The sequence below is a fragment of the Echinops telfairi genome, unplaced genomic scaffold, assembly GCF_000313985.2.
Source record: "Echinops telfairi isolate 266 unplaced genomic scaffold, ASM31398v2 ScPeMD7_9;HRSCAF=40, whole genome shotgun sequence".
Lineage (NCBI taxonomy): Eukaryota > Metazoa > Chordata > Mammalia > Afrosoricida > Tenrecidae > Echinops > Echinops telfairi.
Genome location: NW_022103906.1, coordinates 17435410 through 17453254, shown reverse-complemented (window position 1 = coordinate 17453254; position 17845 = coordinate 17435410). Strand labels below are relative to the sequence as shown.

Here is a 17845-nt window from a genome sequence, read left to right as displayed (position 1 = left end):
TGTGACTTGTTTTTAAAGTGGAATACAACGCGTCATTTTTTACATTTTGAAGCCCAAATAAAAAGGATTTTATTCACCTGAAAAATAAACTGAACTACTGATACACATGACGAGATCTCACACGTTATGCGGAGTGAAAGAAATTCAACCCAAAAGAGTGCATACCAACTGCTTTCATTTATATTAATTTCCAGACAAACAAAAGCGAGTGCACAGAGCAGTGCAGGAGGGTCGGTGACCGGAGAAAGGAGTGAAGTCGAGAGAAAATACTTTCTTCCACAGTCTCGAGCTCTTCCTACATCCAGGCCCCGTGCTGTACAGGTGCCACAGACCGGAGCAGTCTTCCTCTTCCCAGGGCTGTGTCTGCTTCCTCTACTGTGTCTCAATTCATCACACGTGCATTCTGTGCCTGGTTTTCCCAGCACCTGTCTCCCAAAAGAATGGATAGTTAGTCTGATAGATAGATAGTTCCTTTCCTAATGGGGTAGGGATTTTTTTTTCAGGCTAAGACCCGCCCCCCCCCTTGCTTCACAGCCCCATGGGGCTAAGGTGACTGACCGGAGGCAGAGCTGGACTGAGACTTGTGGCTTTCCAAGCAAATGAATAATTTGGTGTTCTTTCAAAGCCAGTATTATTTAAATATTAGTTTGGCATGTACAGATTTTCTTCTAATAAAACTAGCACATCTTTTTCTTTTCATTCCAATTAAGAAATTGATTACATTTGATTTACTAACTTAGTCACTTTCTTGAGAGCCATGTAAACAAATCAACATAAAATCTAATGTGCTGTACCTCTTCCCAGACTGACAGCAGCCTGACATTCAGTCTGTAGACTGGTAGTAGGCTTGGTCGAATGCACGTTGCAAAGCTATTTAACAGAGAAATCTGTGTCTGAGTTTTTAAATTTGCATGCAAAGGCATTCATTCTCTGCTTCATCAGGAATGGGCTCCATGTATTAAATATGTGTGAAGTCACATGGGAATCCTGAAAGTTCCACTTGGACTTTAGACATGACTTCAGAGCTGGCTGGAGCCTTATAGATGGGCTTCCCGTCAACCCTCCTCATCACCCAGCGCCAGCTCTAGGTCTAGCCCTTATTTCAGGCTGGGGAGCAGGTAGCCCATTTAGTCTCTGGTCGGCAAGAAAGCAAGAACAAGAGGGCATCCAATTTCTTGCCAGCACGATGACTATCCTGTGTGAGAACTGGGACACATAGTCCCTTCGTGTGAGTCCGGTCCTTCTCCTCCCAGCCTCACCATCTTCTGAAGCAGCTTTACCTAAGAGTTCGGAGGTCCAACGTTCAAAATCCCAGCTTAATGCCATGAGCGATGTGACCTACAGCAGTCTCCTCGGCAGCCAAAGGGGAGCGAGCACCACCTCCTTCCCTGGGAAGCGCAGATTCAAGGAGGTCATGTAGGAGACCTGCCCAGAACGCCTGGTGCCGACATTCGGTATTGGTGGCTACATCAAAAACACCGAGAAGATGCTTTGCAGAGGGATGACGGTCATTATTCATTGGCTTGATTGGGATGAAATTCAGGCACCTCCCAGGAAATCTGGTGGTGCTCTGGAGTGAGCATTGAACCAGCCATTGCATGGGAAAAATAGGAACCAGTCTGCTTCCATTAAGAGTTACAACATTATGGAGTAGTTCCACCCTATCCTACCATGAGTTGGCGGGTGGGAGGCTTCTAAGTTTGAGGTTGTTTACCAGGGAATAGGTGCTCTTTTCCTTTCTACATTTTCCCTTTTCTCATCCTCTTCTTCTGTTTTTTCTTCTCAGCACCTCCATCTCTGTCTCACTTTACCCATTTGTTCATTCAAAAGAATCGAGAGAGCCCACTGTGTACCGAGCCTCCCACCAAGAACTAGAGAATCAAAGTCGCATCAACCACTAAAACAGAACCCCCTCCACCCACAAGAATCACATCCCTAGGGGCTGCAGGAAGATGGTAGGAGCCTGGAAGGGGCTAGAAGGCCCCTACACTATTCCTCTTCGCCTCCACAGGAGATCATCACCTCCATCCTGCTGAGCGGGCGGATCGGGCCCAACATCCAGCTGGCTGAGTGCTATGGGCTCAGGCTGAAGCACATGAAGTCAGATGAGGTCCATTGGCTGCACCCCCAGATGACAGTGGGTGAGGTGCAGGACAAGTATGAGTGCCTACACATGGAGGCTGAGTGGAGGTAGGAGGGGCGTCCTTGGCTCCGGAATCGGGATGGATGAGGGTGAAGTAGAAAGGCCTTTGGTGACCCTTTCTTAGAGCATTGCCCAACTTCTGAGACTCGACCAGGGACTCTGAGTGGCATCTCGGCTCAGATCTCCTGAAGTGTCCAATGTAACCGTCAAACCCTAACTTGGGTTCCCAGCACCTCCTCACCAGGGAAGAGCTCTAGGACCATATCCAGATAGGATGTGGGGAATACTTGTTGGAGGGGCAGCAGAAAGATGGAGAGAGTGAAGAGGTCGGTCAAGGGATGGTTCCGGAACCTAAGGGAAGCAGTAGCCTTGAGGTAGACGAGACAGGCAGTGAGGCGTAGGGCTGGCCTGTGTTTGTTTCTTACACTTCCGTCTTCCCCGGTCTTCCACCTAACCATAGAGAGGGGAAGAAGAAATAAGTGCTGAAGGAGTGGCCAGGGGGCTCCTGGGAAATCCTTTGCATGCCGGGGACTCTTGGTTTCTGTTCTGGGCCAGGCCCCCTCCCTCCTTCAGGTCCCAACTTCCCGCTATCAATCAGAGTCTGCATTTCCTGTTCCAGGTATGACCTACAAATCCGATACTTGCCAGAAGACTTCATGGAGAGTCTGAAAGAAGACAGGACCACACTTCTTTATTTTTACCAACAGGTAAAATTGCTTTATCTTCTTGCCCCTATGGGTCCCAGGGAGCCCTAAGTCCCAAGGATTATTCAGTCTTTCCTGGGAAAACGGGAAGACAAAGCCTAGATTGTGAAAGAACCCCTCGAGGCAATTTCTCGGGAGGACATTCCCACATCCCCAGTCAGCTTCTCCAATCCCGCTTTCTGCAAAGTGATGGCCTCGCCTTGTCCCCTGTGCTCAGAGCTCCTCCTCAGCTTTCCTGGTGGCCATTTACTGACCAGAAGTCCTAGTTGGTGAAGAAAGAAGAACAGAACCAAGGAGAAGGCCGTGGTGCTCACTACACACAGTCTCCTACAGTCAGAGGCCCTGGGCTCCAACCCAGCTCCGCCGTTACTGACTGAGTAGCCTCAGGAACCTAATCAAGCTGCTCTTCTATAGAGTAAGGACCATAAAGGTTCCCATGAGTAACAGATGCTACCCACAGTGGGATGTGGGGAACCAGCTTGCTGAAGATAAAATGTCCCCAATTTGTAGCACTGGCAAATGTTTATGATATCAATACTCCCACTATTGCCTTTCGAGCTACCAATGTGGCACCACTGGCTCACAATATTTCTGAAAGTTGAGTAGCCAGCTCTCCTGAGCTATCTGGGGCTACTCCAGCACACTACTGGATAGAATGCAGGTAAGGGGCCCAGCACTGCACCAGGCCTGCACAAGGGATATGAGCAGAGTGCACATGAGTTGCCCTCATGGTTTTCAGTCTGGTCCTAGCTTCTCTCTTGATCTTCCGGCTGTTTTGCTGGAAGCCAAGCCAGACTTTTCTTAACCAGGGGTGATAGCTTCTTACCAGCAAGATTCTGGACACATTGCTGATTTGCCCAAACTTTTAGTTTCTGAATATGCAGAACGGCAGTGTCGGCATGGAGGGCAGATCACTCTCTGAGAGAACGTGTGTGAAAGCACGTCCACAGCAGCCCGCGGAGGCTTGCCTGCAGTGCCCAGTGTTACAGAGGCCGCGTTGGCCGTGAGCTGTCCCTTTCTGCACTTCACCCCATACCGCATGTTCCTTCATGTGGGGCGAGGTGGTGTGAGAGACCTCAACGAAGCAGGATTGTGTTCCAGGCAGCCTGCATCTCCTGGGCTCTCTGCTCAGGGAAGCCAGGAATGAGAATGTTGAGTCTGAACCTTGGTCTTCTTCCCCAACACAGCTCCGGAATGACTACATGCAACGCTATGCGAGCAAGGTCAGCGAGGGCATGGCCCTGCAGCTGGGCTGTCTGGAGCTCAGGTACGTGGCTGCAAGGTTTTCCAGGGAGGTGCTGGGCTCTCAGCTGGCTGGGACTTTTCTAACATGAAGATGAAAATCAGAATGGATATGAGAAGGTCAGGGAGGGAAGAAGTAAGGGGTGGGTGGCCGTCTGGTTCCTTTCGGGTCAATCTCTCCTAGCTTTCTCTGTTAGCTATTGTTCCTCCCTCTAGCCTGCCTGCCTGTTCCATTTATCAGTCGTCTGTCAAGCAAGTCAGCAAATGCTTCTTCGAGCACCATGCTAGCTTATAGCATGCTAATTGCAGGGATTTTAGGCTGTGTTGTTCACTGCTCTGTCCTGAGTGTGGGTAAGAAAGCATTCTGTAAATATCTATGGGATTCAGAAAGCATCCGGGATGCCTTCACACTGCCTGCATTTGGGAAAGTGACAGATAGGCATATATTTCATCGCAACACAAGGCAGGATAAAATAATGTGCTACACTGCAAGTTGGAGCCATCGGTTCTGGTTGATGGCATCCATGAAAGTGGGAGAATTGAGCTGCTTGATGCAGAATAAGAGAAAGATTTTGAGAATGGAACAGACCGAAGAATTCAGGGAGATGGTTTTGGAGAGGGGAAATTGGGCTGACTGTGGAAGGCTTTGAATGTAAAAAATCAAGACTTACTCTTGACTGGGAGCCACTGCCATTTGGGATAGAGGAGGATGGTGTACGTTAAAGGATGGTGTGCGTTTGGGATAGAGGAGGATCGTGTACGTTAATGGATGGTGTACATTTGGGATAGAGGAGGATCGTGTACGTTAATGGATGGTGTGTGTTTGGGATAGAGGAGGATGGTGTAGGTTAATGGATGGTGTACATTGGGATAGAGGAGGATGGTGTGCGTTTGGGATAGAGGAGGATGGTGTACGTTATTGGATGGTGTACATTTGGGATAGAGGAGGATGGTGTACGTTAATGGATGGTGTACATTTGGGATAGAGGAGGATGGTGTACGTTAATGGATGGTGTGCGTTTGGGATAGAGGAGGATGGTGTACGTTAATGGATGGTGTACATTTGGGATAGAGGAGGATGGTGTATGTTAATGGATGGTGTACATTTGGGATAGAGGAGGATGGTGTACATTTAGGATAGAGGAGGATGGCATTCTTTAGCACTCTGTTGAGTAGGAGACACCACCAACATGTGTTCTGGGAGATCATTAGCGGCTGTGACATGTGTCCCTTCCCAAGACCCTCACAAGTCCTATAGCCTGCATCACATCATACGCTGCCTCATTTTCGCCCCTGGAAGAGCACATCTTGAAAAAAGACTTTACCTTTGCCTGTTTATTCATGAATCTCTTACCAGTATCCCTTCGTGAGCCACCTGCCAAACAACCATCACTTGGCAAAATAGCACCACAAAGACGACTCATTAGCATAGTATTTCCCCTTGTTTCTTCCGGTCACTCACAAGCTGTTAGCGGCCAATCACTCGCTTAACTGCCAGGCTCTTCTTTAGAGTCTCATCAGGGTCTTATAGCCCAGTGATGTTTGCTGCCATTGATGCCAAATGGTTAGAAAAATCTGCTCATATTGATTGATGGAGCACACCATTGCATGTTCCCGTAATCCAAGGAACAGAATCTGATCGACAGTGGTGCATTATCCAATAAGCTGGGGAGGCACCTGCTGAGGGCATCCACAAAACAGGGGGCCGGTCGTCCAGAGAAAAGACCAATAGATGGGAAGCTCACAAGGCACAAGGGAAAGCCAGCACCACAGAGGACGGGAACGGATGGGACACTAAATGAAACACCAGTGCCCGCATGTAGGATGGGCCGCCGGCCAGGAGTAATGTTCTCGCAGGGGCATGAGGGCACTCATGAGCAAGCTGTTTAAGCCGGTGCTTCTTAAACTGCAGGTCAGACCCCTCCCGGGGGTGTATGAATTAGGGCATGAAAAATGTGGCAACAGTAAGAGGCTTCTGAACCCACAACAACCCCAAATTAATTCAAAATCAAACTTGTAATGAGTCTGAGGGGTTTCTGGCAGCACTTGGCCACATTGCAAAGTTCTGGGATGAAAGGGGCCTCAAGTGGAACTGGTTTAAGTGACAAGCTCTACCCCTTCGACATGTTTGGCATGTACATGAATGCAATCTAGCATGTGGCTAATATAATCCTAACACAGTAGCCCAACAGGATGTAGAAATTCAGGAACAATATCATTAATGTCCCATGCAAGTAAGATTTTGCTGAAGATCAGGGTTGCTGTAATACATCTACAAGGAGCAGCCGGAAATTCAGGCTGGCTTCAGAAGAGGACTTGCACCAAGGGTCATCATTGCTGATGTCATATGGATCTTGGTGGAAAGCAGAGAATACCAGCACGGTGTTTACTTGTGGTTAATTGACCATGCTTTCTACTGTGTGGCTCATAACAAACTATGGATAGGATGAAGGAAAATGGTAATTCCAGAACACTTCATTGTGTTCCTCCAGGTCCTGAAAGTGCACCCAGAAGCAGTCATTTGAACAGAACAAGGGAAGGTTGCATGATTTAAAATCAGGAAAGGTGTGCGTTAAGGTTGTATCCTTTCACCATATTCATTCAATCTGTATGCTGAGCAAATCATCAGAGAAGCTGGGCTGTGTGCAGAACACTGGAAAGCTCATTAACAACCTCGATATGCAGATGACAGAACCTCGCTTGCTGAAAGTGGGGAGGATTTATAGCATTTTCGGATGAAGATCAAGGAATGCAGCCTGAAGTATGGATTACAATCAATGTAAAGAAAACCCAAATCCTCCCAACTGGCCCAAGAGGTAACATGATAAATGGAGAACAGGTTGATATTGTCAAGGATTTCATCTTGCTTGGATTCATAATCAATGTCATGGAAACAGCAGTGAAAGGATCAAAGGACACATGGCATGGGGAAAATCTACTGCACGAGATCTGTTTCAAATAATGAAAGGCAAAAACATTCAAATATTGAAAAGCAAGCTTAGACTAAGGTGCGCCTAACTCAACCAAGGTATTTTCAATCACCTCATTTGCACGTTGGACACTGAATAAGGAAGACCAGAAAAGAAGCAATGCATTTAAGTTATGGTGCTGGCAAAGAATGCTGAAAGATCATGGATTTCCTAAGGACCAAGCAACTGTGAGTTGGAAGAAGTTCAGCCAGAATACTCATCAGAAGTGAGGATGGTAAGACACAGACTTTGGACATGTTGTCAGGAGCCTCAGCTCTTTCTTTAAGGCTGACTACCATCGTGCTGGTAAAGTAGAAGGACAACAAGAAAGAGGAGGACCCTGGGAGAAATGGGTTGACGCAGTGGCTGCAACAACAGGCTCAAACATCACAATTGTCAGACGGGCACGGGACTGTCTACAGCCCCTAACAGCAACAACAACACAGAGAGCTTGAAATGACTTGTGGGAGTAGGCACATTGAGAGGATGCACAATTCAGTATTTATTTATCATGCATAATATCTTTCTGGTTTTAACTTTATCTTCCAAGAAAGCAACAAAGGTCATTTATCAGAGCATCACATTTATATTTTATCAGAATATTTATGGATCTCTGTAAGGCAATGGAGAAATTCCTCAGGGAAATAAAATAAATGAATATTTTGAGAACGAAAGCTACATTTATTTTTATTTTTCATTTCTCAAGACTGACTTCCTCTTAAGTCAATTTTTCATTGTAGGAGATCAGTAGGATTTTACATGGAATCATTTTCTGTGCTGTAGAATATGGGAAATATTCTTGTTATAGAAAATGTCGCATATAGTAAAAATTTTGGAAACCCAGATCCACGAAAAATTTATAATTCAATTAATCTAATTCCACTAAAATTATATACACTATTTGTGCATTCAATCATTAATATATTGTAGTCACATTTTAAAAGTTACATCTGCAATGGATGGAAAACATAAGGGTTCATAACTGAACCAACGAACAACAATACAATATGTGGAGAAAAAAAGTTAGATCGTGACTATCTAAGACCCACATGCACACATATGTCTGTAGGCATGTATCACTCATTTGAACATGTGAGAAAGCAGAGGAGAGAGCACCATATGTCGTCAGTGCTCAGGGACCTCACATGCCTTCACCCAGCCCTGCAGTTAAATATTCCTAGTCATGCAATCTCTCAGTGCCTCAGTTCCTTCATCTGTAAAATGGGAATGATAATGACAACCCGACGACACGCTACCGTATTGTTTTAAGGAATAAATAAGCATGTAAAGCACTTGAAACAAAGACAGAAACAGGTATTTCAATATTTATTATTCATAATCATTAGCATTTTCATTAATTTACTGGGGATACTTTGTAAGTGAAAAATGTGTTATTTTATCCAAACATCCTCCTATAAGTCAAACTCTGAAATTCATATACCATGGTAGAAATTAGTACCTATTCAGTTTGAGGAAGTAAATGGTTTCTCCTTTGACCTGAGACGCCAAGGACCACTGCCCTCCCTAAACAGAGCCCCAGAACTCGCGGCGTCTGGGTGGCTGGGTAACTGAAGATTAGGTACAAAATGACTCATAAATAAGGTGGAAGGGAAGACACTTCCCTTGCTTCAAAGGGTGTTTTTGTCTCATCTTTTACTGACGCACTGGCCGTGAGTTGTTATCTCTCTTAACCTGTAGAAGAAAACCACCATCAACAGGGGGTGTTTTTACATAAATGTTTTTGTGCTTTCCACTGCCCTGACTCAAGGAGCCTTGGTGGTGCCGTGGGTGACACACAGGGCGGCTCACCGAAAGGTTAGTGGTTCAAAACCCACCAGCTCTTCTCTGGGAGAAACATGAGGGACTCTACTCCTGTAAAAATGTACACCCGTGGGTCACTATGAGTCAGAATCAACGACCACAGTGGGTTGGGGGTTTTCGTTGGGTGTCAGTTGCAGCTTATAGGTCACATGTCTTTAGATTCAGCAGCTCCTTGGTTGTGAGCTACTCAGAATTGCCAGGTGCCCCTAGCAGGTGCAGCCTCATTCCCACAGGAACAGCAGCTGAGATGGGGCTCCATCAGCACAGGGAAAAGCTCCATCGCTAGTATTGCTGATTAGTGGTGAGGCTGGGTTTGCATGGACATCCCCAAGAAGATCGTTGGCAGAGAACAGAGCTCAGAGATCATCGCTCATCTGAGTGATTGGTACCTTTGTGTAGAGTCACACTTGGTGTTGGACATGAGCACAGGGGAGAAGGGTGCTCAGTGACAGGTCAGCTGAGAGCCAGGAAAAGGGAATTTAAAGAGAATGTCATGACCCAAGCGTGTTAGCTGAGCTTGGCTTTTCCAAATAAGACATTTCCCCCAACCCCTACCTTCTTAATCATTCTGAAATTGCTATTAAGCTGTATGCATTTGATGATGTTCTTTCAAAATTTGTCTTACCTCCCGGATCAGTGTCCAAGGGGTGTCATAGCAAAACACTGCAAAGGAGGTGGCTTGAAGAACAGAAATCTGTTTCTCACAGCTCTTGAGGCAGAAAGGCTGGGATCCGGGTGTTGGCCAAGTTGATTCCTTCTGAGAGTTTAAGAAAGAACCCGTTCCCTTGGTCCCTACTAATTCCTGCCAGCTGCAGGCACCCCCTGGCTTACAGTGTCACCTGGTGTCCTTCCTCTGCCTGTCTCTCTGTGACAGCACTCAGAGGGATTAGGCTGCACCCTCCTGGGGTAGGACCTCATGTCAGCATAACAAATAAGCCCCCGGGTGGCACAAACACTTGGCTCTGGGCTATTGAACAAAAACATTGGTAGTTCAAACCCATCCAGTGGTGTCATGGAGAGGCCTTGCTGTCTATAAAGATTACAGCCCAGAAAGCTCTATGGAACAGACCCCTGATGTCATGTGAGCACAGGGGGTCTTCTTCACCTCAGTGATTATGGCGTTGGCTTTGGTTTGGTTTCATTTAACTGTTAACATCAGCAAAGGCCCTGTTTCCAAATAAGGTCAAGTTCGTTGGTTTCAGGGGTTAAGACTTCAAATCATTTCACTTCATTTTGTTTGGAATGGGGTGGGGGTGGAGACACAATTCAATCCATTCATACTCTTCTAACTAGCCAACCCATTTAAAAAAAATTAATGTGTATTTAAATATTCTAACCATCAGAAAGAGTCCTGGGGCCATTAGTGGCTCCACATTGGGCTGCGATCCAAAAGGTTAGCAGTTCGAAGCTACCAGCCACTCCTCAAGAGAAAGATGTGGTTTTCTATTCCTGTTAGCAATTCCAGTCTCGGAAGCTCACCAGGCTGGTTCTTTCCTGCCCTACAGGGTGGCTATGAGTCAGCATTGACTCAATGGCTGCGTCATCCGACAAGGAGACCTGGTAGCATAATGGTGATGCATTGGGCTGCTAGCCACAAGGTCAGCAGTTCAAACTCACCAGTCACTCTGAGGGAGAAAGACAAGGTTTCTCCCTTAGTTAGTAATAACTACACCCATAGTTATTATCTGAAAAACCCACAGGGGCCGTTCTCCACTGTCCTATAGGCTGGCTGTGAGTCAGAAGGGACCTGAATGCAGTGAGTGTGGGCTTGGGAGTCATCAGAGTTCTGTCATCCCAGGACTCAACATGCATCCATTCACTCAGCAGTCACCAGAAACCTGGAGTGACTGTAAGAGACCGCCATGGCCTCCGGCTGGGAAGCAGGCCCCTGCTCCTGGGTGGATAATACACCCTGTCTTGCATACGCTAGTCTGGCAAACACATCTTTATTCTGACAGCTCCAGAAAGTTGCCCAAGCCACCATTGCCTGCTTATCCTCTACATTCACGGAAGACTTCCAAGCAGCCCTCGACAACCCACCCTGTCCCTGAACTAGCTCAAGGCTCTTTTCTTCTAGAACCCTCCCTGTCCCACCCCGCCCACCTCTCCACCCGCCCTCCTGCAACACTGGCCTGTCTACAGAGCTCTGCTTGTTGTCCCAGTGCTGTGCACCAGGTGAAGTCTTGTCAATGTCTTGGAAGTTAGACCAGGGCTGGCTTCACCTTCGAACTGGAGACCCAAGCCTGGCACATGACAAGAGCGCAATAAACATGCAAATGGGTGGATGGCCCTGAACAAACTGGGGTCCTCTTCTCCGGTGGGCATTTGCCAGCATTGATTCTGCTGTGATGAGATAAGCTCACACCAAAAGCCCATTTGGACCAGGACCCCGGAGCTCACTTGGCGGCTCACCCACCCAGCACAGTTCTTGGTCGGGAGCAGGCACTGTTCTGGGCATTGTAGTATGTTTAGCAGAATCCCTGGTCTCCACCTGCCTGCTCCTACCCCCAAGGATGGATGACCAGAATGTTTCTGGGCATGGCCAAGGATTCCCAGGGCAATCAAATCCCTCCCCCTTTGAGAGTCACTGAAATGGCCAAAAACTCAGACCATATTGAGTTAAACCCCAACTAATCATGTTTTCTGATTTAATATATGCCCTCGATTTACCACAGATTACAACAGAGGGCAAAAAATATAAAACTGGCTTTTTAAAAAAAAAGTAATAAAATGAAAATGGAGAACCTTAGTTTTCTCTTAATCAGCGCTTTTTCAAACTGAATTAAGTAATGAAATCTGCCTTTAATACATAACCCCCCTCAAATTATGCATGGGATGAACTCGTGTATGCATTACATTGACTTCCAGGACAACCATACCCTAAACCTACATTAAATGATAGTGTCTATGGCACTACCCTCCTTTCAGCATATCCTTACCTATTTCCTGTTTCTTCCTCGCCCTAGAAAGAAAATATTGAAGCATATTTTAAGATATTATTTCTTTGAATCCTTTCTTGGAAAGGAGATAGGATAGAAATATTTTTCAATATTGCCAACATGAACTTCAATATATATTGAGCCATCATTAAAACATTATTACTCTTAATACTCAGAGGACAGAGTAGAACTGCCCCCTAGAGTCTGCAAGACTGTCAATGTTTATGGAAGCAGACCGCCACATCTTTCTCTGGAGAAGTGGCTGGTGGGTTTGAACTACTGACCTTTGGGTTAGCATCCCAGTCCTTAACCACTACAGTCACCAAGACGCCTTCATGTTAATGTACTCCTTAGTCCTATAAGGGAAACATTATCTCCTGCTTTCCTTCTATTTCAACCCATGGCATTTTCAGCAGGCGTGGCCCTCGCACCATGTCTCCATTCTTCGCCTCCCCATTCTGACCGTCCATTGCTTTTGCCATCCACGTGAAACGGTTGAAGTCTTGGAGCATGGTGACCTGATGGGGATGTACTGGGGCTCAGGGGAAGGTGGAGAAATTCTGGTCAAATGTTATCTTCCAATGTGTGACCTCTAAGAAAGGAATTCAAGCTAGTCCTCTGCAGCTCCAGGGACCAGTGAGAGGAAGGCGCAGGAAGGAACTTTGTACCTAGTAGAACTTGTGAGAACGATAGACTGCCCGTCTGGCAGGGAGGCCAGAAAGGGCATGGAGTGGTGTTGCTTTGGGGGTTTCGTTGCTGTGGTTGGGTGCCATCAAGTCCCATCTGACCCATAGTGACCCTTTGACCAGAGAGCAAAACACTGCCTGCTCCTGTACCATCCCCACAAGGGCAGTCGCTGGGTCAATCCATCTATTGACGGTGTCCTTTTTTTTACTGACCCTATACTTGTTGACTTCATTTTTTTTTCAAGTGAAGGGGTACTGTTTGCTCAATATGGAAGAGTTGGGCTATATTGGAAGAAAAAAAATACCAAGACGGCACTATAAAATCACCTAGAACTTTATAATCCAGAGATATTCCTATAACTTGATAGATTTTTTCCCAACACGTTTACACATCTCTTTTCTAATATTGACATCACATTGATTAAGTGATAGCAACTTGTTTTGCTCAGTAATAGAGTCCAAATGCTGCTTATTAAAAGTTGAGACGGTTAGATGAGCATTTCCTGTTGGAAATTTCTCCGGGAGATTCCTTTCATGGTTTTAGGCTGTCGCTGTTCTTCTCAGTCTCTGGAGTTGGAAATATTCCTCTGGATTTTCCGCTAGTTTTAAGATGGCTTCCTTGGGTGCATGTGTCCCTGAGTACATCTACAGTGGATATGTTAACATGAAGTGTGAGCTAAGGACCTGGTTGACTATTCTCCATTCCAAGTACTTTGCTTTTGAGCCCTCGGTGCCTTGCCTCTCCCTGCTTATACTATTGGTAGCCTCTCTGCTCTGTCTAGTGTTGTAGACTCTTTCAGGGGTGCAAAGGGGAGCCTGGATTCCAGGAGTCTGATCAGAAAGCAACGCTGTCCTCAACAGTCAAGATGGGCGAGGCCCAGGACTATGACTCAGGCAGGGAAGCGAGGCTGGGACCTACAGGGCATTATTCCATCTCAACACCAAGCCCAACCGCCCTGAGTAACTGAGCATAAAACTGTTCACCCGAGACCCACAGGGGACTGGGGCTTGAGAAGTCTTCTCTGGTGGTAGGGCTTATGGATCACGTTTATATCCTTCTTCAGTCGGCCCTTTAATTTCTAAAACACTCGCGGGTACTGCATTTAATAATATTATTAAACACACACACACAGAATACTTCAAGGACAACACAAAAGGGTCAAAGAAATCACAAAGGGATCCAGAATTTGAAGGTGGAGGTCAGGGCATGTGGAGGCAGAGAGCTGGCATAGGTCTTTCGCCTTTGGGGCCTCCTTCTAGAGCTGCCGTCTTCTTCCTCTGCCCCTTCCTAGAGCTGGGTCTCCCCATGTACAGGTATGGAGCCTCTTCTAGGAAGGGAACTTGTGAGCTTCTGTCTTCTCCTGGTTTTCTGAAAATCCAATTAGAAACGTTTCCTGTCTCCTTCCCAGTGACTCCCCACATCTGTGGGGACGGGACTTCTAGGCCAACTAGTGGGCTGAGGCCGCTATGCTGGCTTTATTCTCGGGCCGTCAGCTCATCTCTCCCTGGTTTCTTTCTCTGCCTCTTCAGGCGGTTCTTCAAGGATATGCCCCACAATGCACTTGACAAGAAGTCCAACTTCGAGCTCTTGGAGTAAGTACGCTGTGGCTCCTGCCTCTCCTCCCTCACCTATTTCTCTGTCCTCCACTTGCCGTTCACCCTCCTCCCCTCAGGCCCGGACCAGTCAGGAAGCCCTGCCTCTCCAGTCTCCATGCCCCTCTGCCCTGACCGCTCAGCAGTGTGCGGAGGAGCTCAACTGTACTTTTTGTGCGCCCTCTGTTAGGAAAGAAGTCGGACTGGACCTGTTCTTCCCAAAGCAGATGCAGGAGAATCTAAAGGTGAGAAATCAAAAGGGAGAACCAAGCGGGGAGAAAGACCTCCAGTGTTCTGGTTTCCAGGTCCTGGGACATGCTGTGCCGCCCAGGGCTGGAGGGAGATGAAGGGACCAGAAGCATTAAGTGGGCCCTTTCTGTGAACCAGGACACCTGGGCTCCAGTCCCTTATCAGAGGCTGGTTAGCTTTTTGACCTGAGCACTGGGGATAGTGCTCCTCATGCCACCTGCATGGAATCCCTGCTGGTCCTACTGGTCAGGACGTCTTACCCACCTGGCTAATGGACTGCTAACCCATCACTAACCAGAAGGGTGGTGGAACTTGTCTGTGTAGCCTAGCAATCCACTTACAAAAGATGCAGTTATTGAAAACCCTATAATGTTGGCTTCCACTGTGACGCACAAGAGACCATGCCCACACCGGTGGGCGGGCGTAGGGTAAAGTTCCCTGGAAACAATGGCAGTGTGACTTAGGGACTCGCTCTGGGCCCTGGGGGTTGTCCTGAAGCAATGGCCAGGCTTGAAGCTGAAAGTCTGGGGAGATTATCAGGAAAGGAATCCTGACTCCAAGGAGGAGCTGGTCCTGGCTCATCAGTGGCCGCCCGCTCCCCTCCCCGTCCTTCCCAACAGCCTAAGCAGTTCCGGAAGATGATCCAGCAGACCTTTCAGCAGTATGCCTCGCTGAGGGAGGAAGAGTGCGTCATGAAGTTCTTCAACACCCTGGCAGGCTTTGCCCACATCGACCAGGAGACCTACCGCTGTGAACTCATTGTACGGCATGCCCTCTTTATCCTCCCTCTGAGTTTGGGTGGGTTTCGGTTGGACCTGAGGTTCAGGCTTCGCGGGAATAGGGCCCCGAAGGCCAATGTGAGGAGAGAGGACAAGTGTCCTTGTTTGTGGGTCCTCAGCCTCACTGGCCTGCTCTATGCAACAACTGTACAACCCACCCACAGCGGTTCACCCAGTCCTCGCTCAGCTCTTAGGCAAAACCAGTGTTCTGAGAGAATTGCAAGCTGTACCCTGTATTTGGGACGAGTACCCGCCTTCCCGTGGGCCTGCCCAGTGGATTGCTGCAGCCCCTTGTCTCCACCATGGAGCCAGAGGACGTTGGGCAAGGTGGGGGTGGTGACTGTTAGGTGTCACCTGCCTACACTGCCCATTCTGCTCGTCCCCCACCCTGTCCACCCAAGCTCCACAGCCCACTTTTCTCCCCAGACCCTACTGACCTCCCTGGCACCTCTGGGCCTATGCCCAGCTTTCCCCTCGCCCATCCACAACCTCATGCCATCCTACTGTCGCCTCTACCTTCCATGGCTGCACTGCAATATCGCAGACCCATGGGAGAAGGCATCCCACCATCAGTGGAGCACGATCCCTCCTGTGGTACAGTTGCCACGAGGGTCTCTGGTATTAGTCAAGGTAGCCTAGAGACGGCAGCACCCCAGCACCAAGCCACAACCCCACACAGGCCTAGGCCGTCGAGGGGCGACTTGGGAATTGTTTTCAAAGTCCTTGATGAGTGCGACCTCAGATAACAAGCTGGTGGGTAAGGCAGGAGTGGGGCCCTACTTCACCGACTGCTTGCTGTGCTGCTTGGCTGGTAACACAGAGGTTGGAGTCTCCCCAGAGGCACCTCAGGAGAACGGTCTTGTGATCTGCTTCCAAGAAACGGGTCCCTGAACACCTAGTGGAGCACAGCTCTACTCTGACACAGACGGGACCATCAGGGTCAGCGTCGAGAGCAGCTGGAACTTGCCTGAAGGCAGGGACTCAAATAGTGGCCTCTCCGCTCCGAGGCATGAGATTCGCAGGGTGGGTTGGGAGGGAGATGATTGGGGTGCGGGGTTTAGAACAGAAGGAAGGAACTGGAGGGTCCAAACGACAGTGGTCCGTGCCTAGTGTAGTGCACTTTCTCTGTTTTCCCTCATATGTCTAAAACACGGGCGGGCGCCTCTGGGGCAACAGTCTCCTCTCTCCTTGTATCCCAGCAAGGATGGAACATCACTGTGGACCTGGTCATCGGACCAAAAGGCATCCGCCAGCTGACAAGTCAAGATGCAAAGGTAGACAGGGCTGGAGGGTAGAAACCACCCAGCCAGAGGGGCCCTCACGGACCTGTTTGGGAGGGCTTCCCACTTCTACTGCCTCCCCCCAGGGGTTCTCCCGCTCTCTATGGCTGAGAGCAGCGAGGCCACTCCCTTGGTAGGAGGTAGCTATAGAAATAGCACGGGACAGGTGGCCCTTGACTTCACTGAGACAAGCCCCTAGCCTCGCATTGCTCTTTCTCTTTCCACGGCAAGGCGCTGGGCTGGGAGTCAGGGGACCCAGGCCCAGTCCTGGCTTCACCACCAACTTGGTGAGTAGCCTGGGGCAAGTCCTGGCTTTCTCCAGACCTTATTTGATCCACTGCAGAGTGAGGGGCTCGGGCAAACGTTCCTGTGATTCTCACTCTGCCTCTCTGCGAGGCGCTCAGCTCTCCCCTGGGGGCCCCCCCGGCCCTGGTGGATATGCCTGGCCTAGGCCCTGGGGAAAGTGGTCTGAAGGGCTCCGTGCCCGTGGAGGGGCTAAGGGCTGACTTCCCACAGCCCACCTGCCTGGCGGAGTTCAAGCAGATTCGGTCCATCCGGTGTCTCACGCTGGAGGAGGAGCAGGCCGTGCTGCAACTGGGCATCGAAGGTGCCCCCCAGGTGAGCGTCTCTGGGCATCTGAACATAAGTATGTACCATCACAGAGGTGTTGGCTGGGGTGCCAGTTCAGGTCACCTTGACCAGGGTGGGCAGGTGGCCGGGTGTTCTTATTAATAAGATGTCAGATTGATGACAAGTTATGAGGTGACTGTCAGGAAGGAATGAGATCTCTTCATTAAGCGCTTAGGGAACTGGATCTTTTGTGGTGGAAGAGCCTGCAAGACCTCAGACCACCAAAAGATCATCTATCCCTCATCCCCTTCCCCACACCTTCCCTCGTCCCTGTCCTTAGCGGTGTCTGCTTTTAAATGAGCACCTACTAGTGCAGGCATGGTGTTAAGCATTGAAATTGGCCTTGGTGGAGCTTAGGGCATTCTGGCGGGGTGGCTGTAGGAATTGTAGACCCAGCCCCAGCAGAGGCGCCGTGGAGTGGGACGGGGGTGTGGCAGAGGGGGCCCCATTCTCTGTGCCTGCTCTCTCTTCTCCAGCCCCATGAGGAGACTCTCAGCAAGGCTGTGGGGCCTCATCCTTGGGCGGTCTCTTCTCTGCAGGCCTTGTCCATCAAAACCTCCTCTCTGGCAGAAGCCGAGAACATGGCTGACCTCGTCGATGGATACTGCCGCCTGCAGGGGGGGCACCAAGGCTCTCTCATCGTTCATCCCAAGAAAGGTGGGTTTCCGCTCAGAGGAAAAGGGACTGGACCACATACAGTGAACCCTCGTTTATGGCGGTTAATCGGTTCTAGACCCTACCGTGATAAATGAAATTCCGCGAAGTAGGATTCCTTATTTGTAAATCAAATATTTTCGTAGTTAGAGCATA

The 17845-nt window shown here is 48.7% G+C and overlaps 1 protein-coding gene across 1 annotated transcript in view; it reads left to right on the top strand.

Annotated features, from left to right (window-relative positions):
- Positions 1–17845, top strand: part of PTK2B (protein tyrosine kinase 2 beta) — a 70464-nt gene that overhangs the window by 25177 nt on the left and 27442 nt on the right. Inside the window, exons 2-10 of the mRNA XM_004707620.2 lie at positions 2012–2190; positions 2763–2850; positions 4035–4114; positions 14035–14097; positions 14288–14342; positions 14967–15107; positions 16325–16399; positions 16922–17023; positions 17575–17692. Coding sequence (XP_004707677.1) covers positions 2012–2190; positions 2763–2850; positions 4035–4114; positions 14035–14097; positions 14288–14342; positions 14967–15107; positions 16325–16399; positions 16922–17023; positions 17575–17692 — 901 coding nt within the window. The remainder of the gene's footprint in view (positions 1–2011; positions 2191–2762; positions 2851–4034; positions 4115–14034; positions 14098–14287; positions 14343–14966; positions 15108–16324; positions 16400–16921; positions 17024–17574; positions 17693–17845) is intronic.